Genomic DNA, 15,161 nt, shown 5'->3' on the forward strand with positions numbered 1-15,161 from the left:
CTTTCTAACTAATGAGACGACCTCGTGCCGCACGAGATATATAATGAACACGTCATTTCCATTTACTCGTCGTGCGCGCGTTTACGTGGAGAATCCGATCCGGCCCGAAATTAACGTTCGACCGAGGCGCGCCCGGTTCGCGCGCGCGAGCTGCGATCGATCATACGCGAGGGCAACGAAAACAGATCTTGGATTGTCACTGACAGCTTGTCAAAGTCGCGATTATTCAACCCTGGTATTCAACTCGAGGTTATCATCCCTTTCTTTGTCCAGATCCTGACAAGATTCCTCGTTCACCGCTAAATATTAGGAGTGTGATTTAGTTTTGAGGGTTTTGCAACAGATGGCTGTAGTGTCAGTTTGTTCCAATAGCTCTTTCCGATAACTGTTGTTTCTTACAGTCTTGACATTATCCATGCCATTTAGTAGCATTATAGCAATAGATGCAATAACAGTCGTGTTTACATCATCGTAAAAATGCAACTTCCGAAAGCTCTTTAGCATTTTCGACATGCGTTGCTTTTGTTTTTTAATCGAAAGAAAACTGTGGCCGACGGTTATAGAATTCTTGTGGAAACTCATAAGTTGGTGATTCTGCCCCATCAATTAAGACGTGTGAAGGACAAAGAACGCTCGGGACAACCAAGAAAGCTTGAAAATGCAGATTTGCAAGCATTATTGCACGAAAATCCAACAGAATCCACTTCAGAACATGCCAGAGCATTAAATGTTGCTCGTACAACATTTACATGAAATGGGAAAAATTCAGAAAGAAGGGAAATGGGTTAGACATGAATTATCGGAAAGTGCCATTGCGAACCGGTTGAACATTTGCATTTCGTTGATCGCCAGGCAAAAAAAGAAGAGTCTTTTGTCTCGGATTGTTACTGGGGATGAAAAGTGGATCTATTTTGATAATCCGAAAGGCAGAAAATCATGGATGGATCCAGGCGAACCATCAACATCCACTCCGAGACGCAATATTGACGGTTGAAAAGTAATGCTCTGTATTTGGTGGGATAGTGTACTATGAGCCGTTAAATCCGCATGAGACTGTCACGGCTGATCGTTATCGACGCCAATTGTACAAGTTGAAGCAAGCATTGGACGAAAAACGAGCACCAATTGCGAGTAAACGACGGAAAGTGATTCTTCTTCGTGACAAGGCTCGACCTCACGTTGCGTTATCAGTGAAAGAAACACCATTAGAGCTTGAATGGGAAGTCTTACCGCACCCCGCGTATTCTCCGGACATTGCTCCATGCGATTATTATTTGTTCCGGTGGATGCAACACGCTTTAGAGGATACACACTTTGATAATTTGGAAGAAGTGCGAAAATTTGTCGACGAGTGGATGAACTGAAAAGAAGAGTGATTTTATCGTGGTGGAATCGATCTCTTGCCAGAAAGATGGGAAAAAGTTATAGAAAACGAAGGAAAATATTTTGATTAAGGTATTCATTCATTATCATATTTAAATACATGCGTTTTTGAGCAAAGAAAACCCTCAAAACTAAATCACACCCCTAATATAAAGATTGAAATGTTTGCACAATATTCCTAATATTCAATATTCAAAATGTCATGTTATGTAATTATAAAGATTATTAATTCGAGATGCTTGGGCAGTTTTCTTCGCCTTCGTCGGATCCCTCCACTTTCGTGAAATTTCGGAGGGTGAAGCCTACAGGACTCGCTTCTGTGCGCGAGCAAACGGGCTGCCGGGAGTTCGTACTGTAATAACCGAGGCTCGTCGAGGGCCGTTTCCATCGCAAAATGGCCACGGGGGAGAGCGAGAGCGGGTAAGAAGACGCGGAGGGAGACGCGGAGGGAGGCCATGGGGGAACTCGCAGGCAGCAACCCCCTTCTTCTTGCTGCAAGAGGAAACGAGAGAAAGAGAGAGAGAGAGAGTTGCGCGTTTCCATCGTTGCGCGAGGCCGTCCCGGCTCCCTTTTTTGCTTCCCTGCACCATCCCTCTCCGCCCGACCGAATGAAAAAGCGAGCAAGAGATGGGCTCGTTTTGTATCCGGAGTCGAGGTATCGACAGACTGCAATTTAAAGGAGGCAAAATGCCAAAGCACCCGCGTAAAACCTGACCCTCCCCCCTCTCCTCACCACGGCCATCCATTGCCACGCGGTTTTTCATTCCACCCCCGTAAAAATCGTGCTTTACGATTTCTGGAAACTGGCTGGTCCCGCGCCGGAGCTCTCGAGGCAGTTCCCTCGAAGAGAGAGACAAGTCCCTACCACGAGAGTTTCTTCCAGACGAACCGTGACGGAACCTTTTGGCGGGGAGACATTGTTGTACCCTCATCGAGAGATCCGGGGACCTCGACGAGCGAGCGGACGAGGCATCGCTCGTGAATCCGCGCGCCGAATCGAAACGCTACGGAAATAAACTCGCGTTCCGATACTCGAACAATCGGCGTTCCATCAACGTTCCACGAAACACGGGGGCTTTATTGCCCTCCTCCGATATTTTCCAAGGTACGCACCGCGGATCACCCGAAAGAAACCAAAGTCGTTTCGTGCGCGTGGCCTCGCAAGATCCTCGAGCACGCTTAGGGATCAATCAATGGTGGACCGTTCGCGAGCAAGAAAATCAAATCGCCGTTCTGATCACGATCGAGACATGTACGCGTTCTATTTAGAGGAGCGTCGTGCGCTCGTGTCTTCCCTAGTCTTTTGAAATACGGAGAAGCGGAACCGCCTCTCTCGCGCGCCTCCGAGAGACCCGAAACCGTACGCGCTATAAACTTCCTGTGCCGCGTCGCTGAAAATAGCCGCGCCGCGAGGAACGTGAAGGGAAAAGGACGGAGAGGGGAGGAAGAGTGGCTCGTTTTCGTATTTCGATTAAAGGGCTCTCGTCGAACGAGTGAAATGACGGCGCCGGTGTCTCGCGACGATCTTTTTACGTATCCTCCGCCTCCTCGGGCTCCATCTGCCTCGGTCTCTCTTCATCCCGAGGCGGACAGAAGGAGCGAATCCAATCGAGGGAAGATTTGACAGCCGAAAGATACGGACGAGACCGTCTGCGTGGTCTCTCGCGATTCGTTCACGATTCACGCTTCGTTATTGGTATTAAATCACGCACGGCACTCCGGGGATCCGCGGGCGGTACTCGACTTCTGCAAACAGGTTTGCCTTCGCGCGCGCGGCTTTATTTTCTCTCTCTCGGCGAGGTCGGTGGCAGCAGATTGAATTTTCTACCAAAACAAGAGTGTGCACACGCACGTGATGATTTTCTCATCGAACGCGTTACCGCCGCGATATATTGCGTGTGGCATTTGTAATTAGCCTGACGAGTTATTCCGCGCGTTTGCCCCGGCGATTTAAAATCTTATCGACGTGTAATTATTTCATCATCTCCGCATTATATCGGAATTCGTATCGTCACTACATTAATCACAATTCGTCATTTGTAATTTGTTCTCTGGCAGACGGCTGCCGGCAGAGAAAAATTATTCATACTCGACGATCATGAAATAAATAGAAAAGAGGAGCGGGTCTAACTAGCAACGATACGCAGTCTCGGGCCGTGCGCGCTCGTCCAGCTTAAGTGGTTATCACGCGGCACTCCGACGAGCCTCTCGGATGCTGTACGGACGTGACCCACTTGATCCCACTGCCTGCATAACGTGTCGTAACGGTAGTGATCGTGTCTGTCGATGGCTCGAGCCGGTCGATTAATAAACATACGTGCGATCCGCCGCACAGTGGGTACCCGCGCTGATCGGTAGTCGCCGCCGAACATTATAAAAGCGCGCGTTCCCCGGTGTCACGGTGAAACTGGAGAATTATGGTCGACATTGTCCCAGTTTCTAGGATCGAGAGACATCGCGAGAAAGAGAGATTCCCTTCTCCGATGCAATAACGCGTTACCCACGCACGACGACGACGACGACGACTTTGAATGATTTCTACGCCGCGTACCTGGAGCGTTAACGACGCGTAACCGATTCCGGATTTTATTCGCGCGATTTGCACGCGAATGAGCGTCTTGGGGATGAAAGATGAGCGGTGAATCAAATGGTGGGTATCGAAGCTTCGCATCTCGATAGTTTAACGCTGTATAAACGCGATACGCTGCATACATACATACACACACATATACACACATCTCGCCATTAATTCATGGGATTAATCCGTTCTGGTTTGACGCGTGCGGCTTTCAACAGTTTTCGCATCCTCGCGCACGACAACGCGACCAGCGCGGCGTTTATAACGCTAGAAAACAATGATGGCGCGCGAGCCCGTCGCTTTGAAGTTCGTAATGGGCCGAAGTGGGTTTACGCGATAAATTAGTGTGTATGCGTGCCGGCGAGATATGACGTATCACCGCCGGTAGCGCCGGCCAGGTGTACGGTATTAATTTTCGATCCCATGGTGTATTGGCACGCGGAATTATTAATCGGCGAGCGTAAAAGGCGCGACGAGCGGAGCGCGCGACCGTGTGCTTCAACGGCACTTCGAGATTGCCAAACAATGACGAACGAAACGCACGCGGAAATCATCGATGGACTTTTCGTCCGCGTTTCCGCGATTACGGTGCGGAAAGGAAAATCGTCGGGAGAAATCGCAGTCGCGGACGCCGATGCGAACGAGGCGCGTCGGCGAAATTAAAACTTTGGCGCGCGCATTACATGCACAAAGAGCTTATAAATATTCTGTAACGATACCCCGGGTCCCGGGATTGATTCCCCAATTAAATGTAAATGAGCGACGGGGGTAAACTAGTGGAACGAGTTTTATAATATCCCGCCCGGCTTGGAGGGAGTGGGAGGAGGAGCTCGTGAAATCCTACCTAAGTAGATAGCACGAGCGCGGCCAATAAATTAATTATTCACCCAATAACCAAGCTGCAACAGCAGCAGCAACAGCAACGGCAGCAGCAGCTCGTCGTGTCCCTCTCGCAAGATTGCCACGGTCCTCCTCCTCCTCTTCCCTCCTGACACGTTATTTATGATCCCACTCTAACATTTATTCTCGCCCATTTGTCCCTTTGAAACAGCCTTCTCGTTCAGGCTTCTCGATATCCGCCGTTCATCCAACACGTTCATCCGCCTCTCGGAATTTGATGGAGCAAGGTGCCTACTTCTACGATTTATCGAATGCTCATATTGTTGCCCACCCCCCCTATCCTCTCCCTCCTTCTCTCGTTGAGTCTCAATCGCAGTTACGTATCCGTCCCTTCGCCTCCCTGCACGGACCTTTCGCTTTCATTCGGACGTCAGCGAGAAAAGGTGCATTATTTACGGCATATTTCACAGAGGTTGCCCGACCGAAAAGCCCACAATGATCTGTTTGCAGAGAGAAAGAGAGATATATATACGCGTAAACCTGCATGGAGAAAAAGAAGTCGATGAGAGACGACGGCGTCTCCACCCCGAGCGGGCGAACCATCCCCGTCCGCGGCGATCGCAAACATTCCCGCTTCCGTTTTCAGGGTGGTTAGTTCTGGGCATTCTTCGGCGTTCACGGTCCACCCCGCTATTTATTCTGGCTCATTTGTCCCACAGGAACCGCCGCGTCATCGGACGAGGGAAACCTCGAGAGGTCCTTTTCGGACTCGTTCGACGGAGCGAGTTCCCCTCGGGCCCTCCACGGGGGTCTCAGGTGTTAACTATAAACGGGTAGTGGCTTGACTCTAATGCGATCTCCCGGAATCCGTGCTCGTTCCTGAATCTCCCGACGCGACGCACAGTGGGCTAAACTCGAAAAAAGCTGGCCAAAAGTAATAACTCGAAAACATGACGTTTTAGAAAAACATGTTTCAAATAAAAGTTATAGGGTTTTTAATCAGGTATTAGATAATAATACTACTATGACCTTGAATAGCGTTGCCAAGGTCACGCAAAGGTCACCTTGAATTTTTTTAATGGGAACCTCCAGTTTTCATTAGATATTTTTGTAACTTACCTCAAGAGCTTTTCAGAACACTATAACAAAGTATTTATCCGTTAAATACTTCGAAGTTATGAAGCTTGAAAGTTACAGTCGCTACCGCGCCGCGTCGTACGTTTAGCGGCATTTAAAAATTTCACGGTGATCTGTACATGATCTTGACAACACTATCAAGGTCATACTGGTATTGCTATGTAATACTTCACTTAAAAACCTACAACTTTCATTTCAAACATTTTTTACCAAAACGCTAAATTTTCGAGTTATTACGATATGAAAATTAAAATGAAACATCCTGTATATAACGCAAAGGTGTGCGTTGGTGTGCACAATTCAAACGGAAATACTTAGTTTGAATCCTACACAAGATGATAAAACAAGAATCCCAAACAGCCTTTTACAGCTATTTAAAAAAAATGATATTGAACTTTACTTCTTTTTTATATTTTAAGAAACCAAAAACTTAGATTAACACAAATTGATGAACAAACATTTTTAATGGTTATAACTGTTTGGGAAAAGAGTTTCAATTCTATTTATAGAGTAAAAAGCAAAATTACTTGCATCCGCATACAAGAATGTAAGCTATAGCCTATACTCATTCATAATTCGTTTTTCGGAACATTAACGCGTTGCCTCCTATTAATTGTTGATTAATGGGAAGGAAATTTTTCCTACGAAACTCTATTCACATTTTTGAAAATACTGATATCCATGAATCAAAAAAGGTCGAAATGCACAGATTTCCAAGAGTTGAAAAAATTCGACTTTGGCCAGCTTTTTTCGATTCTAGCCCACTGTGCGACGGGGAGAAGAAAAAACGAGAGGGAGAAAAGATTTCTAGACAACCGATGAGGGTACATTCCGGGAACAATGATTATCGCGGTCTTCCGGTTGCTTGAGCAAACGGTTCGAGTCATCCACGCAAACACGGAGGCCCGGTATCGTTATCGTTCTTCGTTAATAAACGGTGATTCGATAAGAAGTGTATCTACGTGCAGCATCCGTACTTGGACTTTTCGACGAATGTGTCCTTTTGCCGAGAAGCGCGAGTTGTCCGCGTCAGGTTTTATCGGCGATCTTAATGAACGCTTTTCCGCGAAGAGAATGCACGCGGCGATGAATTAATTGCATCATTGGCCGGATAAAGGCAGAGATGTGCATCGCAATGGAAGGACTCGTCGGTGATCGGAGGAGGAGGACGAGAAGCGGTAACGGATGATCGCTCGTCGGCAACGCGATGAGCACACACACGGATGGACCAGCTGGACGTTCGCCGCCGAGACGGAAAATCGCGATGGGATATGCGTGGGACTCGCGTAATATCGCCGTTGTCGCCGGACAGGCAGAATTTCTGAAACCGAGTCCTTCCTCGGCGATCACGTCAAACGCGGACGCGATCCGGATGCGACGCGAACGTGACGCGAGACGAACGCCCGTCTCGTCGCGGTGGGAGGATATAAATTTCGTCGCGTGGGCAATCTCGTTGTCGCGTGTCGGCGCAAACTGGCGCGTAATGAGAGAAAGGATGTATTCAGGCAAACGAACCTGACGACGAGAACGATGACGACAACGACGACGACGACGACGACGGTGACCTCGTTCGAGAGACCGAGAAATCGCTTTAGCTGCTTCCAAGGCTCGAGCCGGGAGATCAAAAATTAGCATCGCACTCGCGAGGATGCATTACTGCTCTAATGGATCTCGCGTTTGCACGTTTTATTTGCATAAAATAACTTTCATATCACGCTCGATAACGCGAGCGTTCAATTAACAAAATACACAAATTCCATTATAAATGATGTTATATGGATCCTTCCATTTTTTTAATATTTATACCTTAATTGGACATTGAATTGGATTAATTTATAATTCCAATTTTCACGATTTCGATTACATTTATTTTTTGACAAAATAGTCGTGAAATAATTTACCTCTCGTTTTCTGACGCCGTATGTTTACTCGACGAGTGGAGGATTTAGGTGGAACGATCTCGCACTCGATCGCAATCTGCGAATCCGCTCGTAGTTTTTCCCACGTTGAACGAGGGGGCAGGAAAACAATTAGTAGGGTTCTCTGGGACAAGGGAGAGTGGGTAGCGTAATGGAGGCGGCGTATCGCACGGCCATCTTGGCATTAACGACCTATGTGGTATTATCCCGCTGAAAAAAGGGCAATCCCTCGGTTTGTACCTCGTCGCAGCAGAGACCAAGAAACCGAGATCTCCTCACCTCTGTGAAGTCAGCACCCCAATTGCAAAATTTTTATATAATTAATAGAGTTCTGGCTCTTTCCCAAAGAGTTCTAGAGTTCCTAATACGTTTTGAAAAGAGTTCCGGCGATTAAATATAAAAAATCAGGATTTGAAGATATGGGGTGTCAACTTCACGTTTTTGCGAAAGGAAAATTGGTCATAACTTTTTTATTTCAAGCCGGAGCCAAAAAAGTTCTAATACTTTTCGATGGAACTCTTGTAGCGCTATTCAGAACCCTCAAGAAAATATTAAAAAGTTTTCTTCGTTTAGAAGAAATTAGAAAATTTCTCTTCTGGAAATGAAAAATCGCTAGAACTCTTTTAGTTTTGGTTCGTGCGCTTCGAGTCTTAATAATAATCGTTAGAACTCTTAAAGAGCTATCCAGAACTCTCATCAGAACTCCGAATTTGTTAAAAAAATTTTTCAACCCGAAGGACTTGGAAATGTTCGGGTCGAGAAACTAAACTTGACGAGAACTCTTTCAGTTTTGGTTTTAGCGCCTCGAGTCTTAATAATAATCGTTAGAACTCTTGAAGAGCTACCCAGAACTATCAACAGAACTCCGAATTTGTTAAAAACCTTTTTCGACCCGAAGAACTCAAAAAATTAAAACTAAAAAATTATGTCGAACCATGTATCAACTTTTGCAGAAGCTTTGAAGGAACATTGTCTCTTGACGTACTTTTTGTGCTTATTGTTCTCGTAAAATACTTTCCGGCAGCGAAATGAGAAATTACTTGTATTAAGTTCTAATTTATTATTGCACTTTGGACACTGTACTTCCTTATGTATTAACTTATGCTCTATTAAGAACTCTATCACTATATATTAAGTTATGTTCTATTAAAAAATAAAAAAAACGATTCCAAATACGTCTTCAATTCATGTGAAGCGAGCTTCCACGCAAAGCAAGGTTCTATATTGTAACTTCCACGCAGTACTTTTGGACATAGTTTGTTTGCGCGCGCGCGCACACACACACCCCGAAGGGGGGGGGGGTTGCGGATGGGGGGCCGAAGGCCCCCCGCACCCCCCCTCGCAGGGTGGGTTTGTGGAAAACGCTTTTTTTCATGTCTTTCCGTGTCGAAATAAACGGTGTCCAAACTGTTCAATTGCGCACCGTGCAGTTGGACACCGTTTATTTCGACATGGAAAGACGTGAAAAAAAGCGTCTTCCACCCTCCCTTGGGGTGTGTGTGTGTGTGTGTGTGTGTGTGTGTGCGCGCGCGCGCGCACGCGTACGCGCAAACAAACTATGTCCAAAAGTACTGCGTGGAAGTTACAATATATCCTAACCCCGAAACTGTCATTTTTCAGTAGGCGATAACTTTCTTTCTAGTTGAAAGCGACGATTTTCCTTCTCGCAATCGTATTTTTTCATCAAAATAAACGATATTGCAAAGTTAGAAGGAAATCGGTGAGGAGGCCCGTCTCCTTAAGTATTACCGAGTCGAAGCGCTAAAACCAAAACTGAAAGAGTTCTCGTCAATTTTAGTTTCTCGACCCGAACATTTCCAAGTCCTTCGGGTTGAAAAATTTTTTTAACAAATTCGGAGTTCTGATGAGAGTTCTGGATAGCTCTTCAAGAGTTCTAACGATTATTATTAAGACTCGAGGCGCTAAAACCAAAACTGAAAAAGTTCTCGTCAAGTTTAGTTTCTCGACCCGAACATTTCCAAGTCCTTCGGGTTGAAAAATTTTTTTAACAAATTCGGAGTTCTGATGAGAGTTCTGGATAGCTCTTTAAGAGTTCTAACGATTATTAGTAAGACTCGAAGCGCACGGACCAAAACTAAAAGAGTTCTAGCGATTTTTCATTTCCAGAAGAGAAATTTTCTAATTTCTTCTAAACGAAGAAAACTTTTTAATATTTTCTTGAGGGTTCTGAATAGCGCTACAAGAGTTCCATCGAAAAGTATTAGAACTTTTTTGGCTCCTGTTTGAAATAAAAAAGTTATGACCAATTTTCCTTTCGCAAAAACGTGAAGTTGGCACCCCATATCTTCAAATCCTGATTTTTTATATTTAATCGCCGGAACTCTTTTCAAAACTTATTAGGAACTCTAGAACTCTTTGGGGAAGAGCCAGAACTCTATTAATTATATAAAAATTTTGCAATTGGGGTGCTAACTTCACAGAGGTGATCTCCTTGGGCACGAAAAGAGTGTGCTCGACTACGGACGCCGGAATTAATGGTGCCTTCTAGGTAAAAATCTGCCAGTCGCCAAACACGCCGAGCCTTTATTTCCTCAGCATCCACTGTTTTGCGTGCACTCGCATGAAAACTCGCGCAAGAATCTGACCTGGACCTTGGTGTCAAAACACCTCGGGAATCTCGAAATAAAAGTGCTGTCGCGACCAAGAGGCACTTCCCTTCCGCCACGAAGCGGCCGAATAATTAATCACCCTCCGCGTCGTTCTCCACATGCAAGCGGGATCCTAAGAAACGCGTTGGACGCATCCGGTACATTCACTCCTCTCCGTAGAGAGGAGAGGACTTTCTCTCTCTTTCTCTCCCTCTCAAATTCACGCCGTCTCATCAATCTCCGTCCTGGCGACGCGCAATAGCGCGACGCGCCGTAAAATCGTCGATCTGACACGATCCAACGCGATCCGATGAAACGTGAACGCGCGACACCGTGCTCTCTCTTTCTCTCCTCTCTCTCTTTCTCTTTCTATCTCTGTAGCCTGCAACGAGCTACCTGATACGGCAAGGTAAAAGCGGCGACTCTCTTCCCACGAGTGCTAGACGACGGTACTTGATTGGCAAACAATTAGCGGCCGCGACGTCGAGAGGAAAGAGGACCGACGAAGAAGAGAACCGCGGAATAAGTATGTCGCACGTGAGCATCTCCTTCGGCCAGCGTCATGCATCCCCCTTACAATCGACCCCTTTCCTCCCTTCCTTTTCATCTCTGTCTCTCTCTCTCTCGGTAGGTCGCTCGTTCGCCAATATCTCTACAATGAGAACAATACCCGGAACATGCAGACAAAGGGCATTCCTGGGACAAAAACATCGTCACCGTGGTCGTTGCCGTCATCATCCTCGTCCTCGCAAGTCCCCGGAGAGCCCCAGAAATCACGAACGCCTGGAACTCGCCGAATGCAGCGCAGGTCACGAGCACTCTCTTTCTACACCTGCGCTTGATACCTGAATACCGCTTTCTCGCCCCTGTCCCCAAAACTGCGCCCGTTATTTTCGGGAATCCCGGTCGAAGCGCGTTCCTTTTAATTGCCGGAGCTCGCGTTTCCGCGCGCGTGTACGTGCCGATCCGCGTAATACTTTTTTGTTCCTTCCGCCAACCCCATCGACGGTTCTCTTTCTATTGCGTTTTTCGGCCCCTGAATTCCAGCAACGCCGTTCCTTTGTCACGCGGCATCGTCGGAGGCTCGAGTATCCGAATCGCGAGTCAGATGTACAAGAGATAGAAAGCATTCGACAGCGATGCGTCGTCGACGAAAGCTCGGACAATCCCGCCGATTGAATTCCCCCCTCTGTTGACGAGAGGGAGCGTCCGTGAAATACGAGCGCGATTAATTATTCGACGAGCGGAATGATCGAGGCCGCGCGGCCAGTTATCTAATTACTATTTCGTGCGCGCGGTCTCTCTTATCGCGAAACCCTCGCTTTCGAAAAGCGATCGCCGATGTGGACGTATCTCCCCCCCCGCCCCGGGTGCGCGAGGAAGGCGTTGGCTGTGCTCTGAAAATTCTTTGTATTCCGCAAAGTGCGGCAACCGAGTGCACGCGGCTCGTTTAGCAAATCGTTTTCACGACTCGCTCGCGATCGCCGCGAGAAGCGTGCAAAACGCCGTGTCGTTCTCATCGTTGCAGCTACTTAATAGTCTCGCGAAACGGTCGATTCCGTGGTCGACGACGTGGCCGCGCATGTGGTCGAGATGGGGGAAGAGAGAAAGAGAGAGAGCGAGCGCGTGTGTCCTAGCATTCCTGCGAAATGCGCTTAAACCACCGCGAGGAATCGTTAACGGGCTTCTAATCGCCGCGCGTCGTCTTGGTGGCACTTCCACCACCAGGTAACGAACCGGCCGAGGACGAACGCGGAATAGTTATCGCGCGCTTTTCTCGCCGAGGAGGTCGAGCGAGATTGGCAATATTCGCTGGCGAGCGCTGCGCGACTTGCAACAAGTTTCTCTGAATCGATCGCCGATGAAATGCCATTTGCAAACGACGTTAACGCGTCCCACGTTTGTTTTCCGTGCCTAACAGTGCCTAAGAGACGTTTAAACGGATCGACTGTTGTATGACTGTTGTCCGCCACGCTTGATTAGCGCGGCAGCACGATTGATTCAAGCGATTGCAAGCTGCGTGATCATGCATCTGAATAAATGGATAAATAAATTGTGCGATCCTCCGGTGCAATGCGTTAAGATCTACTTAGCGCGGCTAACAATTCGGAAGTGCTGTTTGCCGTGAGATTTCGAGCGAGACTTGCTTCGCGCCCGGTTCCCGCATCGGAGGAACGGAGGTAAGCGTACACGAGAGGAGAGAGTTCGCCGAGACACGCTCGTTGTCGGAAATAACGACATAATGACATGGTAGAGGATGAGTGCCCGAGGTAGGTAAATCCAAGACGAGGCACAGAGCGACCAGGGAGAAAGAGAGAGAAAGAGGTGGAGAAAGGGAGATCCGGAGGAACAGGAAGAAAGAGAAAGAGAGAGAAAACCAGACTGGGATACATCCAGCGAGCGAAGAGGAGGAGGAGGAGGAGGAGGAGGAGGAGACGGTGGATCATCGGCGTGTCTCGGCAGCATCCCTGACCATCGTCGGTGGTTCATCAACTCCGAGGAGTTGAAGAGGCCTTAATAGGCTCTCCCGCTAGAGTCTGGACCACGTCACGCACCCTTTTACCTCACGTCTCGACCTGATTTCGCGCGCGCGCGCGAATCTCGCCGCCGAACTGTCAGCCGCGATTCGAGCGGATTTATTAATCGGTTTACTACGCCCCGCGTTGCGTGACGAAATAAAAGATGCGCCGCGTACGTGAAATCCGCAGGAGGAAAACCGGACGGTGCAATTTCGGTCGAAACTTGTGAGATTCGACGAGGCGCGAGCACGCGATAACGAACGTGAGTTACGCTCCCGTGTGTAACTTACCTCCGCTTCGGCGCGGCTAAAAACCGAAATTAAATTTAACGAACTCGACGTCGTCGGTATCACTCCCCTTAATTGGAACTGCAGATTCCGCAAGATCGCAGGATCGATAAACGTTAAGTTGATGCTTCTCCGCCAAGGAACGCGCAATTATCGTCACTCTCGCGCGGAGTGTGCCAGACATGCCGCGGAGAAGGCGCACGCACGGATTTGCCACAAAAGCGGCGGTTTGCGATATTCCGTCTCGTTCCTCTAATTATTGACCTTCGACGGACGGACGCGCGTGTGTGCCTGTGTGTGTGTGCACCGCGTGCGCAATCGCAATAACTTTAATAGCGCTTTATCGCGTTAACGGCCGGTATAAATCGCCGGCGGATATATATTGATACAACGTGAATTCCACGGTAAATGAAACAACGGCGAAATTGAGTGGTCAACGCGCCGACGCACATTACCGCGATAATTCCCAATAATTTATCATCGCCGCGTTGCGCCGCCGCCCGCACCGTGTAATCGTCCTCGCCGACGCCGACGCCGACGCCAACGCCGATGCGTTTCCATAGCGTCACGAAGAATTAATCGCCGCCGTAGCGAGCGTTTATCGGCCGTAAAGAATCGGCTCGCGGGAAGTCCACTCTCGTCTCTTAATGGATTCACGCGTTGTGGAGTCGTGTACAAAGCGCGACCTGGCCCGCGAGAGGTCGCAACCGCGGGGCCGCACGTGCCACGCTCTCTTTAACACCGAATCGGCTCAATTTCGTCGGTTATTTAGTGACGCCATGCTCCGCCGCAGCCGAATTAGCCGAATCGTCCGCGGCAAGCACGCTCCGCGCGCGAATCGATACCCGCGCGGCTCGATCCTGTCGTGCGTCCCGTCTCTCGCGAACGTACGACGTAACGTGTACGCAAACGCGATCCTTGATCTTGTATCTTTCATGAATCGTTGCATGATACGCGCTTCGAGGCTGCGTAAATTATTGGAGACAACGACATCGAGGGGACAACGCGGCCAATCGACGTGCCCTCGCGGTTAATCGCGCGAGAAAGAAAGAGAGAGAGGGAGCGCGCGACTGCGAGTATAAATCGTGAATCCAATTTGCGGACGTCATAAATCAATAGCGTGATCACGATCCGAGAGAAGTGGAGGGGCCCGGCCAAAGTCAGATCGGGAGGCCGGACAAAAGACGCGGTACGGACGCGTCGTTGTCGCCGAGAACAAAAGGGCCCGGCGCGCCCGGCCGGGCCAGTCGGTGGCAAGTCCGTGGGTGCATGCCAAATTTGACGGGAATAAAAGCAAAGCGAGCATAACCGGACCACTCACCATAGAGACGGGGATGGGTCCACCGGCTCCGTTAGGGTACGGGTACGGTGAGACGAGGTAGCCCATGTTGAACGACGAGGTGTGCGGCGTCGGGTCCACCTTTCCTGTTTCGGAAACAAACAAGAATTATTATTAGCAATCTCGGTGATTCTCCGTCAAAAAGGAAATCAAACATTGCACGATCGCTTCTCTTCTGGGTTCGTTAATTTAGCTCTACGTCGCAGGGCGTTCACGACGAGATGCTGCAAAATGTAAAGCAGGCGTAATGAAACGCCTCGATTGCATCGCGTTTTCGCATCTCCGCACGGAGATCGACTGATCGAATTCTAGAAACTTTGTAATATCGCGCGACATTACTTATACCAGTTAAGCCGGTTTCGCGCGCGGATTGCTGCACGTTACTCGGACGTTAAACGGACCACAGACGGAGAAACGTTTCTTTAAGTGGCAAGCTGCACGCGAGCGCGAGCAAATTTTAGAAAGTAAAAAGGAGTCCCGAAAGAAGCAGGATCGACCGTGGCACGACAATTTGCGGTTCGTGCAACGCGCGGGCCTTAATTATACGTTC

The 15,161-nt window shown here is 48.5% G+C and overlaps 1 protein-coding gene across 2 annotated transcripts in view; it reads right to left on the bottom strand.

The window, feature by feature from the left end:
• The window catches only part of LOC105281954 (protein pangolin, isoforms A/H/I/S), a 121,259-nt gene that overhangs the window by 75,350 nt on the left and 30,748 nt on the right, over positions 1-15,161 (bottom strand). For both annotated transcript variants that reach the window (XM_011343556.3, XM_011343555.3), the window contains exon 3: positions 14,594-14,697. In XM_011343556.3, coding sequence (XP_011341858.1) covers positions 14,594-14,697 — 104 coding nt within the window. The remainder of the gene's footprint in view (positions 1-14,593; positions 14,698-15,161) is intronic.

Source organism: Ooceraea biroi, chromosome 12 (assembly GCF_003672135.1).
Source record: "Ooceraea biroi isolate clonal line C1 chromosome 12, Obir_v5.4, whole genome shotgun sequence".
Taxonomy (NCBI): Eukaryota; Metazoa; Arthropoda; class Insecta; order Hymenoptera; family Formicidae; genus Ooceraea; species Ooceraea biroi.